At 39.6% G+C, this 20,716-nt stretch overlaps 2 protein-coding genes across 14 annotated transcripts in view; one reads left to right on the plus strand and one right to left on the minus strand.

Annotated features, from left to right (window-relative positions):
• The window catches only part of NBEA (neurobeachin), a 536,549-nt gene that overhangs the window by 348,723 nt on the left and 167,110 nt on the right, over nt 1–20,716 (plus strand). For all 13 annotated transcript variants that reach the window (XM_074378046.1, XM_074378047.1, XM_074378045.1 and 10 more), the window contains one exon: nt 11,037–11,173. In XM_074378046.1, the coding sequence (XP_074234147.1) occupies nt 11,037–11,173 (137 nt within the window). The remainder of the gene's footprint in view (nt 1–11,036; nt 11,174–20,716) is intronic.
• On the minus strand, nt 11,193–15,325 carry MAB21L1 (mab-21 like 1). Its single transcript, XM_010951505.3, has one exon. It carries the CDS (start codon nt 14,866–14,868, stop codon nt 13,789–13,791), a length of 1,080 nt encoding a protein of 359 aa, XP_010949807.1. The 5' UTR covers nt 14,869–15,325; the 3' UTR covers nt 11,193–13,788.

The following is a 20,716-nucleotide window of genomic DNA, read 5'->3' on the forward strand; positions in this document are numbered from 1 at the left end:
CATGAGGCAGAAGATCTCTACGGTTGAGACTGACAGTGTTATTAGGGAGTGTTCTGTGCCATGAGGAGCCTATATTTTATCCTGAAAAGTACAGTGAGTTGAAGGATTTTTAAGTATGGCAATGAAAAGATCCAGTTTATATTTTTAAACAAATTATTCACCCAATGTTCAGATTATGGTTTTAGAATGCCCAGACTTGAGGCAAGAGGCTGTGGTTGACCAAATCAGAGGTGATGGGAGCCTGAACTGAATTGGTGGTGGCAGGAAGGAGAAGGGGGCAACTTCAGACACACTTAGGAGATACAATGTGAAGGACCAGGATGATTCCCTGGTTGTGAGAAGTAAGAATGAGGAGAGTCTAACCTGGGAGAAGAAATGATGTAGAAGCTGTTAAACATGTTTGATAACGTGAAGATGCTGGGCTTTAGGGGAGACAGGAATGAAGTCAGCTTGGACTGTTGGGTATCCAGATTGTTCAAATGGATATAAAGTTTTGAAATTTGAGAGCCAAGTTGGGCATGGAGTTCATAATTCAAACCTCTGAGATCACCCAAGGAAATGGACAAAATAGAAAGGAAAGATCAGTAGGCAAAAGTCAAATCTCCTGCAGAACAAGGTTTAATTGGCCAGTGAAGGAGAGCTCCTCGGGGTACCAAGATGGAAGTCAGGCAGTAAAAGAACAAGAGAGAATTACAGGCACACCTCGGATATACTGCGGGTTCAGTTCCAGACCACCTCAACAACAAAAGTATTGCAGTGAGTCAAGTCACACAAATTTTTTGTTTTCCCAGTGCATAGAATGTTATGTTTATACTATAGTGTAGTCTATTAAGTGTGTAATAGCATTATGTCTAAAAAATGTACATTTCTTAATTTAAAAATACTTTATTACTAAAAATGCTAACATCATCTGAGCCTTCAGCAAGTTGTAATCTTTTTGCTGGTGGAGGGTCTTGCCTCGATGTTGCTGGCTACTGATTGATCAGGGTAGTGGTTGCCAAAGGCGGGAGTGGCTGTGACAATATCCTAAAAAGATATCCTTTCACAAACGATTTCTTTATAGCAGGCAATGGTGTTTGATAGCATTTACCCACAGTAGAACTTCTTTCAAATTGGGCTTAGTCCTCTCAGGCCCTTCCACTGCTTTATCAACTAAGTTTATGTACCGTTTTTAATCCTTTGTTGTCATTTCAACAGTCTTGACAGCATCTTCACCAGGAGTAGTTTCCATCTCAAGAAACCCCTTTCATTGCTCATCCAAAAGAAGCAACTCCTCAACCATTCAAGTTTTATCATGAGATTGCAGCCATTCAGTCACATCTTGAGGCTCTGCCTCTAATTCTAGTTCCTTGTCATTTCCACTACATCCACAGTTACTTCTCCACTGAAGTCTGGAACCACTCAAAGTCATCCATGAGGGTTAGAATCAACCTCTGCCAAATGCCTGTTAGTGTTGACATTTTGACCTCTTCCCATGAATCACAAATGTTCTTAATGGCATCTAGTATGGTGAATCCTTTCCAGAAGATTTTCCATTTATTTTGCCCAGATCCATCAGGGGAATCACTATCTATGGCAACTATAGCCTTATGAAATTCATTTCATAAATAGAATAAGACTTGAAAGTAAAAATGACTCCTTGATCCACAGGCTGCAGAATGGATGTTGTGTTAATAGGCATGAAAACAACATGAGTCACCTCGTCCATCTCCAGCAGAGCTCTTGGGTGACCAGGTGCATAGTCAATGAACAGTAATAATTTGAAAGGAATCTTTCTTTCTGAGCAGTAGGTTCAACAGTGGGCTTAAAATATTCAGTAAACCATGTTGTCAACAGATGTGCTGTCATCCACGCTTTGTTAGTGTATTTTATAAAGCACAGGCAGAATAGATTTAGCATAATTCTTAAGGGATTTTGTGAATGGCAAATGAGCATTGGCTTCAACCTAAAACACCAACTGCATTAGCCACTAAAAAGAGAGTCAGCCTGTCCTTTGAGGCTTTGAAGCCAGGCATTGACTTCTCTCCGGCTATGAAGGTCCGACTTGGCATCTTCTTCCAGTAGAAGGCTGTTTCATCTACATTGTAAATCTGTTGTGTAGCGTGGCCACCTTCATTAGTTACCTTGGCTAGATCTTCTGCATAACTTGCTGCGGTCTTCCATCAGCACTTGCTGCTTCATCTTGCACTTCTGTGTTATGGAAATGGCTTCTTTCCTTAAACCTCATGAACCAACCGCTGCTAGCTTCAAACTTTTCTTCTGCAGCTTCCTCACCTCGCTCAGCCTTCAGAGAATTGAATAGAGTTAGGGTGTTGTTCTGGATTAGGTTTGGCTTAAGGGAAAGTTGTGGCTGGTGTGATCTTCTATCCAGACCACTAAAACTTTCTCCATATCAGCAACAAGGTCGTTTCCCTTTCTTATCTTTCATGTGTTTGTTCACTGGGATAGCACCTATAATTTCCTTTAAGAACTTTTCATTTGCATTCACAACGTGGCTAACTCTTTGGTGCAAGAAGCCTAACTCTTGGCCTGTCTTGCTTTTCAACATGCCTTCCTCACTAAGCTTAATCATTTCTAGCTTTGGATTTCAAGTGAGAGACATGTGACTCTTCCTTTCGCTTGAACCCTTAGAGGCCAGTGTTGGTTTATTGACCTAATTTCAATATTGTGTCTTAGGGAATAGAGAGGCTCCAGGAGTGGCAGAGAAACAGGGGAACAGGCTGATCAGTGGAACAACCAGAACACACACAACGTCTATCAGTTAAGTTCTCAGCCTTCTATGGGTGGGGTTCATGGTACCCCAAAATAATGACAGTAGTAGTGTCAAGGATCAGTGATTACACATCACCATAACAAATATGATAGTGAAAAAGTTTTAAATGTTATGAGAATTGCCAAAATGTGACACAGAGACTTGAAGTGAGCAAATGCTGTTGGAAAAATGGCACCCATAGAGTTTGTGGGCACAGGGTTGCCACAAAGCTTCGATTTGTAAAAAAAAAAACACACTCTGCAAAGTGCAGTAAAACAAGTTATGTCTGTAGCATGCCCTGGAAATCAAGGAACTCTTGCTCAGTATTTTTCAACCTGATACCCCTTGGAAAACAATTATTTTGAAATATTCTACAGGGAAAAAGTATAGTTAAATGTGTTTGGAAAATTCTGGGTTTAAAAATAAAATATGACACAGATTTTGTTATTTAAATTGATGGAAGGACTTTTCCAAACCTTCAGCATATTGACATGTGCTTCCCTAACACCTGGGCTGAGGCTGAGGGGGAAGCCAAAGGAGTGAGGGACTAAGAGATAGGCACTGAAGTCTAGGAGCTGAACAGAGGAGGGGAGTACAAGGTCAGAGAGTAGCTAAAGGAGGGGACGGAAAGCCAGGGAGAGTGAGTACCTGACTTGAACAGGAGGAAAAATATATTTTCTGGAGAAAAAGAGATAATAATAAATGCAGAGGCAGAAAAATCTTTAGATAGAGGAAGATATCAAAATAAATAACCAAATTTAATTTTCCCCAAAATATAAATACTTCATTTGTTATACAGTTAGGATGGACAAATGTTCAAATGTGAATTTTTCTAGGAAGGGGCCATATATTTAATCATCTTCTCCAAGAGATGTGTGAGCACAAAAAAGGATAAACACCACTACTTCATACTGTAATACCTGAGCTTTCATCTTCGGTTCCTTAACCTAAAAAGTCTGACATTCAAGGCTTCGTGTGTTTTTTCTGTTTCATCTCCCACTGCTCCCCTTTGCACATCCTAATTGCTGACCAGTCTTACGTACTCTTGTTCATCCCCTGCATCTGTCTGTTTGTTCACGCTTCTCCCTGCTTACAACACTCTTCCCCCACATATACATCTCTCCAGCTCCTACCTAGCTATCACAGCTCACTCCAAATGCCACTGCCTTGTCCAGTCCCTGCTACACCTTGTGCCCCCAGTGCCCAGCAAAGACTGGAAATCATTACAGTTCTGTGACTATAGAAATTTTTTCTTCTCCTCGCTTGGTGGGAGGAAGTATACATAACAGTAAATACCCGGGAGTTAGGTAACCAGGTTTGAATCCTGTCTCTACCATTTACTAGTTGTGTGACCTTCCCTAAGTTACTTCAGTACAGTCTCGCCTTCTCATCTATAAAATGGAAATAATAGTGGTACTGATCTCATAGGAGTGTTACGAGAAGTAAATGAGATTAACATATGTCAGGTGCTTTAATAATGATTAGCTAAACCCTTTCTCCCAAATGGCATACTTACCCCTGTATATTTCTCATCTTTACTTTGTATTATAAGCTCTTTGTGGGAAAAATTGATGTGTTATACATTACTGTGTTATCTCTTAGTGCACAAAACCAAGAATAGTTTTTGTTGACTACATGAATGAATGAATGAAGAATGCTGAGTTAAATATCTCTCTAAGCATTTAATTTACAAAAAGGGAACAACTTACACACTAGGAAAGATGGCGGTTATAAAAGTATGCCATTTAAAAAAATAATAGCATGCCTGTGATATAGCTGGAATGACCAATTACATTATATAACTCTTACTGGTTTTCAGCATATTTTTTAATTTATCTTTTCTACAAAATGCAGTGTCTTTCATAATTTTAAAGAACAATTTGAAATCAATTCCAGAGAAATATAAAAGATGTAATCTTTTATTTTAATTGGCCTTTTTACTGTGACATATACATGCAGCAATGGTGTGTATCGTTTTTTATATTTAGTTCGATAAACACAGATTGCATACTGTGTGACAGAAACTGTGTTAGATGAAGAAGATAATACTCCTGTCTTCAAGTAGCTCATGCCAAATGGGAGAAACAAACTTCTAAACACATATATTCAACATACGATAAGTGCTGCAATAAAGATGTGCCGAGGAAACCATGCGAACATAAAGACAAGGCACTAGTCCAGCCAGGGGTGCAAAGATGAAGTCCTCCTGGTCCGGTAGATTTAAATCATCTCCTCTGGTTTATTCACTCATCTAGTCTAGTAGGAACTTACTCTTCTTTATCATTAAATGATATCCTAGTGCCATAAAAGAGTCAATACCCTTCCAGAAAGTGAAAAATGGATTCCACATGTTGAACTAAATGTGATATAACTAGAAACACAAATCTCAGCTGGCTCACCTAGCAAATGAAAAGGCAGAGCAAATTACCACAATGAACATTAAAAACATCCTTCTTTTTTAGTATATATATACATATATATACTAAAATATATATATATATTATTTAGTATATATAACTCAGTAATATTTTACTTAAAATATATATGCTTTGTAAGCTTTTTGTTCCATAAAATTGCCTATGCAGAAAATGCACTAGTTTTTGTTGGTTTCTTTTTAACATAAAGAATTATTTGTTCCACAAAGGAATTAAAAAACACAAATGGTACATTAAAGTTAGAGCCTATCAGATTATCTTTTAGGACTTTTAAAAATTATTTGTATTCAACACATTAAATGAGATTTTATTCATGCAAAAATAGATGTTCTACCATGATGAACAGGTATTTTGTTAAAATGCAGTTTTCAGTTGCTCTTATATAGAGGGCTCCATTCTTTCTGTTCCTGTTTCAGACTCTGGTAAGCTGAATTTTACCAGAGGTAGGTTTGCTCAGGTCCGAAAAGGTTCACATGTGTTCTTAAGCACCTGTCTCATTTTGTATGGTGATAACCTAAGGAAACCACTGCACTGGGGGAATGATTGGTTATTGTTAATCTCAGTCTAAGGGTAGATTATGTGCAGAAAGTCACCAAAGAGTGTAAAGAGGTCACTTCCTGGGCTTGGTGAGCTTTGTATGAAATTTGGATTTCTAGAGTATTTATAATGGGTAGTTTCTGTGTGTGTGTGTGTGTTAGGGAAGGAGGTAACAATGCTGGAAGTTAAATTTGTTAACTCTTGGAGTATGTATTCTATTACTTGTTCAAGTTATATTTTTCTGAGTCAAGCTAAAATATTCTGTAACTATTTTCATTGCAAGAAGTTTTTGAAAATTTCAGAGGATCATTATTCTGATAATGTATTTGGACCACTATAAATATTCTCTTTATATAAAGAAAAGCAGCACTGTGTAGAGATTTTGTTATGCTTTCTTTTTTCTTGAGGCATTTCAAATGCTTGAAACCCAGGGAACTGTGCTGGATAAAGGGAATCTAAGATCTTCTGCAGTATTTTCCCCCGAACTCTCCTCTCCCCTAGGCACAAACATCTCCATTTTCTTAATGCCTGAAGTTTTCCTAGAATCCCAAAACAAAGTTCCAACTTTCTCATATTCTTCAATAATTTATTTTAAATTACTTTGAGATTAAAGCATTTTACTCTTCTAATTCTGTGGGGCAAACATTTTCTTAAATTATTTTTAAGTATAGAACTATTAATTTAAAGTTCAAAGCAGTGGTAATATTTTAGATATGTTCAGTCACTCATGCTGTGAGTTATTTTCCTACAAATTTTATCACATTATAGGAGTCATTGTAAAAATTTATTTATTTTATTTCTGTCTTAAAGATTTTTTGGAATAATGGCCTTTTTCACTAAACACAAAGGATTTCAAATTAGTTTTATTCTAAATAATTTCAGGATTTTAAGTTTAGTAATTTTACAAAGATTAGTCAATGCTTATTATCCCAAAGTAGTGGTCTTTTTCATGTTCCAAAAGCAAATTGAACATGTGGTTTCAAAGTACTTGAGGTTGGAGTTAATCCATATAGCTAATAAAACTTTTATTAATATTAAACTAAGTTTAGCAGATATTCAGATGACTCTATAATACATCATAATTTCACAATTTCATGTAAATATAGTTTTTGCCAACTGAAAGTTCATCAAATAATTGTAACGATGCCAATTTTAATTACTTCAACTCCTTGTCCCTATATATATTCTTTGTCATACTCTATATTGAAATTTGAAAAGAATTTTAGCATTGTTTGAGAATTTAATCACCATAATTGCCTTTTAATAGCAGGAAAGCTGTTGACCACCCCCCAAAAAAATGATTAATTCCTATATCTGAGAAAAAGAAAAGCAGCCCCTGACCTCAGGAAACCGGCCTGACCCTCACAAGGAGGCCTTGGTATTGCTGGGAGCTGGCCTGGGGCTCACAGCTTGACAAGGGTGTTCTCCTGTTGGACATAAACAACCTCACAGAACATCAGACAATAATGATGTGAGGCAAAAGACAACTTCTTAATTTTGTCTAAGCACAAAAACAAGGTCTCTTTACACACTGCTTAAATATTAACATCCCTTTCTCCTGATTGTACGAATGACTGCTACTTCTTTGCCAGTTAGTTTTAGCCTAGGTCTAGTCCTAGATAAGATTTATTGAGACACCAAGTCACAGAATTATCGCTCTTCCCTGACAGAGCCCGGTCCAGAGCAAAGCCCTGCATCCTTGAATACTTCCCCAAATCACTTAACCAAAGCCCAGATCCTACAATAAGTCCATTTTTACACTCAGTCGCCCCGAAGTTCCAATATATCCCTCACTGCGTTGAGCAATAAACCCAACTTTCTCAACTGCAGTTGTGCTCCTGGTGGTCTTTGGCAGGAGGGTATTGACACATCCATATGTCCAAAATTGTGAATATTGAACCAGTAGTTAAGTAAAAATGTAAAAGAACTTTGTAAACTGTAAAGTTCTATTTAAAAGTTGATTATTATTAAGATTTCTCGACTTACAATTTTGTTGTCAGTAGAATCCTCCAAACCCACAAGTATTTTTTAACATTATAGTTTTAAAATATGTTTGATGAACAGTTCCCTTCTCAAATATAAAGCATATGTATTTTCTGCTCTACATTTACCATCCTAACTGATTAAAGATCCCATGGCTCTAAAGAGACGTTCCTTCTTCTAAAGACTCTTTCCATCATGTTTGGGTGATTTTTGTTCTAGTTCAGATTTTAAATTAGCATTTAAATTAATGGCAAGTAATATCCCTATCCTTCTTTCAAATATAGGAATGGATCAATATTTCCTAAACATTACAGTGCCAATTCCAAAAGGTAAATAACACTTATTTTTTCCTTTAATTACCACATTAGATGGTGGAATTTTAAACCATTGTATGCAGCAGTACAAGGGGAGGAGGTTTTGTCCCATCCATCTGTTTAACTATCTTTTAATAACCATCACTTTACTTCTGTATGTGCTTAAAGACATTGATATAATTTATCCTTGTATTGCCATAGAAGTCATTAGAATGAATATATCTACAAACTCACTACATGAAACAAAGTTAGGAGATTAAATTTGTACCTAGTTATCTTCTAGGACAGAATCTGCCAGATCACCATCTCTCTGACATCCAGACATGCTGCCCTTTCTAAACTATTTTCATTGGGAAAGGGATCCAAGGTGGGGTTTTTTTTTGGTTTTTTTTTTTTTTTTAGTTTGTGATTGTGCCTTATGTAAACATTTTAATATCGGATCCCTAAAATCCAGAGGCTCCCCCAAAGGGGATTAAAACATAATCCCCTCTCTGTATTGCTGTAGTGGATTAACTCTATTCTCTCTGCGGCTGGTTGCTCCCTGAAGGCTACAACAAAAAGACTCAGCGCTCTTAAACATGCTATGGAATTGGAAGTTGTAATTGGAGATTTCCAAAGGACAAGGGTAAAAATGACACACTATTAAAGCTGAATATTTCATGAGTGTCTTTCTTAAAGAAAGACCGGTTCGTAGCCCTTGTATGAACCCCCAGAAAAGTCTCCATTTAATAGAATGAGAATTGGAGTCAAATCAAAAGGAAACGCACTCGCCTTTCAGAAACGCAGAAAAACAGGTAGAGAAAATGTGTTCCCTGTTAAAAGTTCACGGAATTATGTACTTAAAATTCATAACACTGTTTATTTCGGTAAGTCAGTTTGTATGTTTCTGTATCGTGATTTTTAAATTCTTTCCCAATTTGTTTGGATATGTTAAATTACTTTTTAAGAGAAAGAAGTAGTTCGCCATGTTTAATGTTTTTGGCCATTCTTGGCTCCAGATGCTTGAAATCTCTGTTAAACCAGCAATCACTAGCTTTCTGTGTTTAGAATGACGACTTTTCTGAGGTTTTATCAAGGTTCAGTGATGTTTAAGAAGACACTTTGTTTCCGATGTGAATCAGGTCACCTTTCTCACCTCGCCCCAGTCACAAGTAAACCTGGATTTATCCTGAAGGGAACTGTGAAAAGTGGCATCTAGAAGAGCGTCCCGGTGGCTTAAGGGTTAAGGGAGCGGTTCTAACCGGCCCGAGCGTTGGGGGCTTCGGAGGAGGGCGCGGAGGCAGGAGGCGCCGCCGAGCGCGCGCACAGACCCTCCAATAAACACAAAGGAGGGCCTTGGGAATAGAAACCCAAATCCACTTGTAATCGTACAAGAGATTCGGGCATAATTACTTGAGCAACCTAGATTAAGATTGATGAGCCTTTAAAGTGGCGCTTCAGATCGACCGCCTCGCCCTTTGGAAAGAAAAACCTTATGGAGCCGAGGTGGACCCCGACTCCGCCCGACTCGGGCGGAAGCTGCCTGCCCGAGACCCAGGCGGGAATCCGCGCGCCCCGAGCCCGGGCACCCCAGTGCGGGCTTCTCCGGGATAGAAAGCAGTAAAATAAAAGCTGGGCCTTAGCCTTAGCCTGACCCGGGCGGTCACGATCAGGGGTGCAGACTGACACAGTGTGCTTCATAGCCACCCCTTTAAGCGCGACAGAAGCGGCCAGTTCCTCTCCGGTCCTCCTGCAGCAGAAACGCCCGGCTTTGTGCTGGACGGTCGCGGATTCGGTGTGTGCTGCTCCCTGGAAACGCGAAGTCCGCTGCAGTCCCCGCGCGGCCGGGCCGGGCCTGCTCGAGGCGGCCGTGGCGGTGGCGGCGGCGGCGGCGGTGAGGGCCGGTCTCCCCGCGAGGAGCCGCCGCCGAGGGGCCCGGGCCTGAGGGGCCGCAGGGGACCTACCTTTTCATTGCCTTTCTCCTGCTGTTGTTGTGACTCATTTGTGTGCATTTGAGGGGGGGAAAGTGGAAGGGAGTATAATGCGCCCTTGCTGCTGAAAAACGAATACATTTTTTTCTGATTTCTAAGTCTGAATTTTAAGTCTATGATAGAAAAGAATGCCTCCCCTTCGGGAAATTTTAAAGGGCAGTTAAGTAATCCTCCTTTGAATTAATATTCTAATACATGAAATTTGTAATTTTCGATTTTAATTCAAGTGGTGGAAATTCGAAGTAAGCACCTTAGTATGCACACGTTTTGAACATCTTTTACGGAAGGTTAGTTCCTCTAGTCCCAAAAGTTGAGGAACAGCACGTTTCTAATGCTTTTCTGAGAATCGTTTTGTTCAAGCGTCTTACAATTTCATCATTTTTGACTTTTTTTCGGTGAGAAAAATAAGTGCTACAATTTTTGTTCTTTTCTGCCTAAGAAATATTTGATGTCCATGTTTGCGCGTATGTCGATGTGCAGTGCGCTTTAGGACGCCGGTATTCCTTTTCTTGCAACATGCAAACCCGTTAGTTAGTGCAGTGGAATTTATGTGTTTAGACCCTATACCCCTTCACGTCCTCCCGCCCATCCTGGGGGAATGCTGTTGCCCAGTTGACGGGCTTTACACGACGAGTGGTTTTGGGGGCCAGTGCTGACTGCCCAGGGTCTCTGGAAACGCGGCTGGCGCTCAATGGAGAATCGGGGCCTTGGGGAGTCTGTTCTGCACTTTTAAGTTAGCTAATGGCAGCGCCTCACCAACCATACAGGATTTCTAGGCGACGGGTGCAGACTCGCTTGCTGAAAGTCACATATTCGGTATGCTGACCTTTTGGGGTTTTATAGAATTATTTATCTGTAGTCGCGTTATAAGGTAATGCATAAAAAGCAAAGCAGACCCATCTCACATGAAAGGAGTTTGCCGCATAATATAGACAACTTTTTTTTTTTTTAGTGCATCTTTAAAAATCAAAACCTGTGGTACCCTTCGGGGAGGGAGTGTCAGGGGCACAGAAGCGCAGCCTGACTCCAGTGCCCTCTCTTTCAGGCCCAGTGGTTCTCAGCACCCCTGCCCAGCTCATTGCTCCCGTGGTGGTGGCCAAAGGGACTCTCTCCATCACCACGACAGAAATCTACTTCGAGGTAGATGAGGATGATCCTCCCTTCAAGAAGATCGACACGAAAGTGAGTTAAAGTAATTTCGTTTGCAGTGCTGGTGGCTTTGTGGCAGGAAGTGGTTTTCAATTTTGCTTGGTTTTAAATGACAGTGGGGGAGGGGAGCACATTCCCATCTTTCTTGCAGAAAGTAAAATGAATGAAATAACACACATGTTCTATTTCATGGGATTGAAGAATATATTAGCGATTTAAAATCTTGTATTACCAGATCATGCACATTTTGTACATTTTAACAGTCTTTCCATGAGTGCCTTTGTGTGCACTTGGTCAGATTTGATAGTTGAACCAATTGCTCCCAAGTCCCTGGGGTACAGCATCTCCAGCTCTTGGGGAAGACTGGGAAAGGTCTCTTGAAATTTCTTACCAAAATCACTTTTGATTTCTAAAAGTGTGCATTGCAATATGACTTATTATTTATTGAAAGGTTATAAGAAAAAGGGCAGGGACTTGGATATAAATTCATCTCTCTTATTACATCCATTTTTTCACCTCCTGAAATAAAAGTGGATTTTATATGTGAATTTAAAAGGAAGAGAAACTGATTTTCTGAGAAGCTTTGATTTAAAATGTGTATACACAGTATATACTGGCACTCAGATGTTTAAAGTTTGTATTCTTCTGTGAGTATAATGCCAGACAATTCATATTTGGATGATTTGAAATGCATAAATGTTTATTATATCTTATTGTGTAACTTTTAAAACGTGAGGTTTTGGCAGCTCTATTACTCTGCACTCTCTTCTGAAAATCAATTCTGTTGTTTTAACTTTTGTTATTGTGCAATTTGTAAACTTGTTTTCCTGAGAATAAGAATTCAGAGAACGTGTCATGCTGGATATTCAAGCATCATTTTACAAAGATCTTCCTTTAAAGTATTTTTCAGAGGCAGTTATTCTAAAATAGTCAAAGACAAATGCTCCCATAGATCCAGAACTGTATAATTTATATTTAATTTATATAGAGAAATAAAGCAGCATAAAACACTATTTGTAGAATAGCAATTGAAATTCTAAAATTTACCCCCACCTGAATTAACTAACTACCTTAAGGCCCATAGGTGATTAGTCCTTCCTGCACTTGTTGACAATTAAAATACTCTGAAGGACAGTCACAGGACTTCTTTCACTTCTGGATCCAAAAGAATTGAATTTTGAAAATGAGTTTTAAATGTAATATATTTGATTTTAGATAATTTAAAATTTGTCTTTATGCCTTTATCATTGGCTTGCTCTATGAAGTAAAAAGTAATTTTGGATTTCTGATTCATTTATCCTGCCAGTGGAACCCTTCCTGCATAAAATAAGGTTTGACATAAAATAGGTCAGAAATTATCTTCATTTTATTAGCATAGTTAGTTTTCATATCCAAATTTCAGAAGTTTTATTGGAACTTTGTTAAGTTCATTTTCTCTGAGTTAGTCTGATTTTTAACTCAGCAACCTTGACTGTCATGACATATGTCATCCTTATATTTATCAAAAATTCTACAGAAATATTAACCCAGAAGAGCAAGCTTTCAGAGATAAATTTAACTTGTGTCTGTTGTAGCATGAAATAGTCTCATAAAAAGTCAGCAACTGACAGTAGATCATTGTCTTCTGGAGCTATACAAAAAGCTTTTCTCTAATATTTTAGATTTTATTTTTAATAATTTCATTAGCGTATTTCTCACAATGTTTTAAATAGTCAAGTGGGTTCAGTTTTCAAAATGAAACATTAATCTTCTGACCGAAAAACAATTTAAAGTGAGACACAACAACTTTTATTTTACTTCATTTATTAGCTTCTAATTAAATAAAAACCAGCAACAGAAATTAAAATCTAAATCACAAAAGTAATTATCCAGTGTATTTCAAGTGCATTTTTCAAATATATAATTCAGATATTCAAGCGTTATTATATAAGCTGAATTCAACTTTCTTTGAATATATTTAAATAACATTTCAAGTATATTTATGGAATGTTAGAAATAGAACAAGCAATATATTTGAAACAAAATGTAAACTTTTTAAAGTTCAGACACTTCCAAAGATGGGTCAAAGTACCAGGAGGAAATCTACCTTTAAATCTTTGTTAGTGGAAAATGTCTGGAAGTATCCAAAATGGCAATTTAACTTCTGTTCACCAAATCACAAAACACCAACATCCACACTTTCAAAGACAATGTGAGATCACAATATTTGTTACAAATCAAAATATACATTACACTTTCCTTCAGATGGCATATCCAAATCGTGTTTACTCACAGCCAGATGCATCTAAATCACCAGGATTGCTATAATCCTTTGATAGTTAGGCAGTGTTCATTGTGGTCTTGCATTACAGCCAGGCTGTTTTCCGGGTGTTACTGTGTACTTTTCAAGGGAGATATGAAATCCTTTGTAAAGAAGTCTTCTAATACTTGTGGGTTTGGGGTTTTCTCCATCCGCTTTCCCTGCTTCTTTTTCTTCCCTTGGAGGGGTGGGTGAGATGATGCCTCAACATTGTATGAATACTCCTTTTTAAGGAAGAGATTCTTTGCACTGTCAAGTGGAACACTAGGTTGGAATCGAACAGGAAGTTTACACTCAGTGAGAACTTTGAGAATAGTCATCACATTTCGGCTCTCGATTACATTGTCCTCTAAAGTTTTTCCAAACTTTTCGGGTTGGTTAGGATCTCTCTTGCCAGTCGCCACGTTTGTTTGGCAGCGTTCTCCAAAGCCGAGTGAGGTTTGCCTTGAAACAGATCTAAGTTTGGTAGGAAGTAGTGAGGACACCGCCGGCACTGCAGGCAGGAGATAAGCTGCAGCAAAATCCCGTTAAGCCGATCACCCAGGCAAGACTCGTCCCAGTCTGACTCCCGGGGATGCTTTTCACACTCATAGGAAACCAAAGTCTTCATGTGGTAATTGTTCAGGGGCTGGCCTGGCAGTTCAAGGTGACGATCCCGTAAGGTTTTGAGGATGGAGAGGCATTTCTTTCTGCAGCCCCCCATCTGCAGTCTGTTCTCTGCCTCCGCGAACTGCAGCACCCAGGCGTCGCTCTCGGCTGAGCTCTGCTTGCCGGCCAGGGAGTGGCACTCCTTGGACAAGAGATTGAACCCCTCTGCTTTGACCTCCGCCACCCGGTTGGGTCCCGGCCAGGGGATGTGGGGAAGTGGCCAGTGGGCAGCACTCCTCGGCCAGATCCCGGTGCATTTAAAAGCCGGGGTGATCTGCACCACGTACCTATCTCGGATTCTCAGTTTCACTTCGCTGGTGTCTGCCACCATCTTTACCACATCCCTGTAGCTACATTTGTCTACCGCTTGAGCCACCAGCGTCTGAAACCTGGACCGGATTTTGCGCGCCGAGAGGTAGCCGGAGGCGGTAATGAATTCCACCCAGAGGGACATGCTCCTCTTGCGCCCGTCGCTCAACTTCAGCACCGCGCAGCCAGGCAGCGAGCCGTCGTCCACAAAGTTGAACACCCCCATTTGGTTAAGGTAAAGCACCACTTCAAATTCGGTGGGGGAGATGACCTCTAGGCCCTCGTAGCGGTTGTCCATCTCGTTGAGAGAGCTGATGAACCGGGGCTCCTGCACTTCCACCTCCTTCAGGACGTCGGAAACTACTTTGCAGACTTCCCGAATAGTTTTGGCAATGGCAGCTTTCCTGGCTTGGCATTTTTCGTTGTAGTATTTATTCAGATGGTAGACCAGCTTGGCCTGAGCCGCGATCATGTTGGGGCAGAGATCCGGATTGTACACCGGAGTCTCGCAGTAAGCTGTGGGATCCAATGCGGCTGCTAGAGCTGGAGCCAACTTCGGTGGAGAAACGGGCCGCCGCGCTCAGAAATGTATCAGAAACGTCTTTCCGAAGTGCTGCAGCGGTGGATTCCTAGCGGCCGCGTTCCCCTTCCTTTTATCTTTGAGCCCAGCCGATCTTAAAGTGAAAGATTGTTCTACCCCCTCTGTTTCTCTTCCTCTTTTACAGAATCCTTGTGTGAGAGAAACGCAAGGAGAGATCACCTTCTCAGTAATAAAAACAAAAGTTGCGCTGAGACCCAGCAAAGCTCTTCCAGTAGTCAAAATAATCAACCCTTTCCGTATTTATTTACGCATTCCTGTAATCATTGTGTGTGCAGGACTGTTAATCAGATGGAGGAAAAGTGTGCTGAGTGTGTGTCGGGGGTGAGTGTGCGTGTGTATGTGTCAGAAGAAGCTGCTGTTGGTTTGTCTAAGAGCCCAGATGCACTCGTGTGGAAATTATAAAGGCAGGGCCAGGCAGGCTGGCGGCCAATCGCCACTGGGCTCGTCACGACAGCCTCCGTCAGCTCCAACCCGGCTAATTAATCCCCCTCATGGATATAGGCACACAAACTGAAGGTAGGAGGCTGCTGCCGGCAGAAAACCACCCAGGCCACCTAGACAGTCTTGGAAATCAAGAGGAGTCTCTCGGCTTTGGTATTAATTGAAGCATATTGACGTTTTGAAAAGACTTGGCAAAGTGGTTCTCTTCTGTGCTGAAAACCCTGCTTGTCTTTTTACCGATGAAATGCAAATACAGGTGTACTAATGTTCATCCATCAATTGGTGAACTAGATGGGATTTTCTAAAACAAAAGTCACTAACTTGCATTTAGAGTAAGATAATTAATGTCTGTTAATCCTCGAGGTCCTTCTGAATGCAGGCAGAGAGTTTGCTCTTTCATGTATATGCAAGTTGGCTTAGATGGACTAATAATACCTGTGTGATCTGGATGTTCCGATATTAGAATGATTTTTTTCTTATGTTATGCAGTGTTTAATTTGTTTTTTCCTCATTTGTAGTTGTTGAATCTGACAATTACTGCTGTTAAATGTTGTCTACCCCAGTTTAAGCTAGGATGTTTAAAAAATGTTTAGTACACCCCTCCCCCCATCTGCAGTCCTCTTTGTACTTCGATAGACTTGCCCAACATTATAACCAGGACATGAAGTTTTGTATGCACTGGCAGAAATATTTGAGAAATAAACTATCTCTGTGATCGAGAGATTATTTTAGTGTGAGTTCATAATGAGCTGTATTTAATAGGTGAACATTTAGGAGAGATCATAGAGATGAGACCTACTGGCAGATAACTATCCTGAAAATTTGCAGGTTTGGGGCTTCTGGCTTGTTTACAGATGTATAATTAAGGCTATATCTCTTCTCCTAAGTGTCCTTAGTGGTCACCTGACAGTAGACTTCTAATCTTATATTATTTCATAGATTTGATTACAGGAAAATGGTTGCGGTTTTAAAAGAAAATTAATTTACAGTCATCCAGGGTTTTTTAATTTAAATATCATTTTTGAAACCTTTGAAAGAAGTCATTTCTAAATTTGGGAACCTAGAAGCAGGAGTGAGAAATGGATTTATGTGGAACTTTTTTTTTCCTGGTGGTACCAATTGTTTCCTTAATATACAGGAAATAGAAGAAATACGACTTAGGGATTCTGTAGTGGTTTTTAAACCTAGGCATATTTTTAATTGCCTACCTTTAAATTAGATGCTGTCTTTTTCAAATTAAGAATCTTTCCAACAAAATCCTATAACTCTTGGAACCGGTTTGTAGGTACTTTCCTTCAGAGCCACTTGTAATAAGATCTTGTTTAGGGCTTCCACTTTTTACTGAAGCATTTGATGTTTTTTTTCCTTCTTTGCACAGGTAGAGCATCATACTTTCTCGTTATCCAAGAGTGGTAGATTCCGATTTAGCTTAAAATAGTACATTAGACTCGGGGCTCATAGCATCTGTCCACTCTGTCCCCCAAGAACCTTTCATTCCCTTAGGAGCAGGGCTTGGGAGCACCCGCCAGCCCGTCCTCACTTTGCCAGCGATGCGGGTGAACGCACTGCTACCTTTTGGCATTTGGAAGAGAAGGAAGAGGAGGCAAATCAGAGCCCCAGAACCTGCGGCCACGAAGGCGAAGATGTGTCGTGGTCTCTGAGGAAAAGCCACCTTTGTCCCCACCCAGCGCAGGTTCTGCGCGCTTCCCGCTGGTGCCTGTCTTCCGCTGCTCCGCACTCCCGGCCCATCCTTCTTTCCTCTCTCTGCTCAATGTCCCATAAGCTTTAGTGTGTGTGCGCGCGCGCCTGTGGGTTATTTTAAAACCTTACTTGGTGTCGGGAGTTTCTCCACGGCCGCTAGGCCACGTTCTCCGCCCCGGCGCCCGTCCGCCCGAAAATCGCTGGGCCCACGTGCGGTCGCGGCCGAGCCCCGCGCTTCCTGGTCGCCGTCGCCGGCCCCTGCGCTTTCCCTGGCGTTCAGGTCAGAGTTGCTTGGCTGAGACCTGGTCTCTCGATTTTGGGGTCTACCTGCAGATGCCCCCGATTGTCCAGAATGTGAGGCAGCCTGGGAGGCGGAGGCCCCGGGGCCGTTTGGGGGACCCTGGCTCGGCCGTCCGGGTGGGCCTGACGCGAAGGACGCGAGGGGCGCCGCAGCCGCGCTGGAGCCAGGCGCGCAGGTGGCGCATCTTCGGGGCTCACTGTGCGGCTTAATTGGGTTAAAGCGAAGCTAAACGCCGAGGCACTTTGTGCAAACTAATTGGTATAACCAGGGCCTTTTCACTAACGATTTGCACTTTGAAGAAGAAAAATGGATGGTGAGAAAAGGACTAAGAAACTCGTTAGTCCTAGAGTGTTGCGGGGAAGTGAAGTCATTCGGTTTCAAGGACGCCAGGACTGTTTTCTGAGCTGCTTCCTTCAGCACCCTTCAAGCGGGGAGCTGACAGTGATTTACATAACATAGGATTCACCCATCCGCTCTTATCACTGTGGGTGAACTGGGCGCCCTGGAATAATACTCCAGCGCAAGTACTTCTTGTTGCTGCAACACAGTGATTTTCTATTACACTGAACACGTGAAATGAATTGCCTTCTGTAGCTGATCCTTTCAGTGATCTCAGACACCTCTCATTGTTGAAGGGAAAAATTAAACTATTCTGAGGAGTGTTTTCTACCCCTTAATTTTTTTTTATTGAAATGACCAATGGAGAGGAATTTAAAATATATAGTATATTTTCTGTAATTCTGCTGATTTTCACCCAGGCTTTGGAGATAGATTTGTTTTATGGGAGCAATTTATTTAACTGTTTTATGGTAATTTTTTAAAACTATCACTTGACCTATTGAACCAGTTATTTCATGTGATTGTGTAATACATGGAGATAGCTTAAAATAAATTGATTTGCTTAGGTGAAAAGTTCATAAAACAACTCTAATGACACCAATCTTACTTGTATTATTTTTTTTACTATAAATATAATCATAGTAGTTAGTACTAGAATAAAAACTTGTGTGTGTGTCCTGTGCTTTAGGATATAAATGCTTAATTGTTTTCATTGGTATGCTGTGCAGACATCTTTGACATGAGCTAAGAATAGAATGATAATTGAAGAAAACTGACCTAATTGAAGAAAAAAAACCCACAAGAATCTCACAATTTAATGACAATTTGAGATGCTTGTATTTGAATGGTATTTGGAATTTTAAGTCTTAAGGATTTGACTTTTTCATTTCACTTAATTTACTAGGCAGCCTTACTTTAAAATGTGCTATTATGAAAAAAATTGAAGAAAGTCACAAGCACACCATTATCATAAATTTTAGGACTATTAATGAATATATAATAATTAAATATTTTGATCCTTAACACTTCCAACCATTCAAAATAACAACAGCAAAATAATTTTTCCTGAAGTTCTGTTTCCTAGGTAACTTATTCTCCCTTCTGTAAGCCTACTTAACTTTATGAGATACACAAAGTAATGTGCAAATAGTCACCTTATTAGGTTTAAAGGAAAACTCTATTATGTTGAGAGATGGAGGAATGTGAAGTTTCTGTGTTTTTAGAAAAACCTAATTTAAATCTGAATTACATGTTCATAAATTTAAGCAATTGTGACCTTTCATCTGGAAAAATATATCTGTTAGAGGATATGCATACACATGTTAAATGCTCACATAGATATTTTGTGTTTTTTCATTATCTACTGGCTGCTATTCTGTTCACAAGCATTCATGAATTTAAAGTTTTATTTTTTTAATATGTGCTTATTACACTGGGGAGATAAAAAGAATATGAAGTTGAGTTTATTAAATTATTTATCCCTACTGCTGGAGTGGCTTTGAAGGCTCATTGTATGCGTCTGATTTCTAGCCAGCCCCCCCTTCTTTTTTAAAATGCACCCAGGCTATTTCATCTGTTTCATTCTGCCAGACACAATATATTTCTTTTTTTACACCAGAGAAATTAAAGACAGATATTTGTGCAGGGTTTTCTTTATGTGTCACATTAAATAAAGTAAAATAGAGGGAGTTTTTCTGGTAATCTAATTTGATGGCATCTATACCTTTCTTCCTGTTGTGACTCCTTGTATAAGAACACTTGAAACAAAATAGCTTGAGAGCTTCAAAAGTTTCAGTGACTTCCTAAAATAATTATTTCATATTTTAGTATCAGGCTTATGACGATATAGAGAATTAAGGTCACTGTTTGCACAATACCCTATTTTATTCCTTTAACCAGAGCATCCTGGTGATTGTGGTTAAATTTTAAAAATTACTTCCTTAGTTCTTCACTTGATGTTCAAGGCTTTTGCCTCAGCTTTCCTCATCCCTCTAGTACGTGATCATACAGTCACGTTGGTAGTAGGGAATACTTTTTTTTCTTATAGTGTTGCTTAGTAAATTTGTTACTGGTGTTAAAAAATGTTGAAAAGAAAGTAACTTTGAGATTAAAGATGGAAGTTGGAAGTGTACTCTACCAGAATTAGCACCACTACTAGATTTGCAGATTTGAGGTTAACTCTTGATAACTCTGGCCAAAACCTTTCTTTTGGTAGAAAAAAGACATTTCAAATCTGGGTTATTTAGATAATTGTCTCAATTTCCTCACTTCATTTGAATGTATACACAAAGGTACAGGATATTTTAAGTTGCATCTGCAAACTGCCAAATTTGAAGGGCAGGGTTATCAACCAGAAGACTTTGTTATTGTTCACAATCCATTGTGGTCTCTAACCCTTTCCAAACATTTAAGGATTTGGGGGTTAATCTCTCATTTATTGAGTACTATGGCGGAAGCATTGATTCCAAGATTCCAGTTCCTCATAGACCCTTTAGAAAGTCACTGTTATCTTTATAATCTATACAATTTAAATTCATTTTACAAGATTCTATCTTATGTTTTTAATTTGGATATTGTAGACATATTCTGACAGGAAAAATGGGCTCGTGTGATTCTTTTCTATATGAATGTATGAAAACTAGGTATTCCTTAACCCATAACTAACGTAGATTTATAGACATTTGCGTATATGACTACATCCTTAGTACTCTTAGTACCCTGCAGTTTTATTGCACTTGAAGAAAACAATGGAATCAAATGTGATTAGTGTCTGTTAATCTGTACATCTGTAGTGGGTCATCCAGGACTGCACAGCTCTCATTACTGTCTCAGACCATGTGTGATTAAACCACTGAAAATATGCAATGTTACCTTGAGACTAGGGTATGGTATGTAGATAATCAACTTCCAGTGATTGCATGTCTAAAATAACACTTC

The sequence above is a fragment of the Camelus bactrianus genome, chromosome 14 (assembly GCF_048773025.1).
Source record: "Camelus bactrianus isolate YW-2024 breed Bactrian camel chromosome 14, ASM4877302v1, whole genome shotgun sequence".
Classification (NCBI taxonomy): Eukaryota; Metazoa; Chordata; class Mammalia; order Artiodactyla; family Camelidae; genus Camelus; species Camelus bactrianus.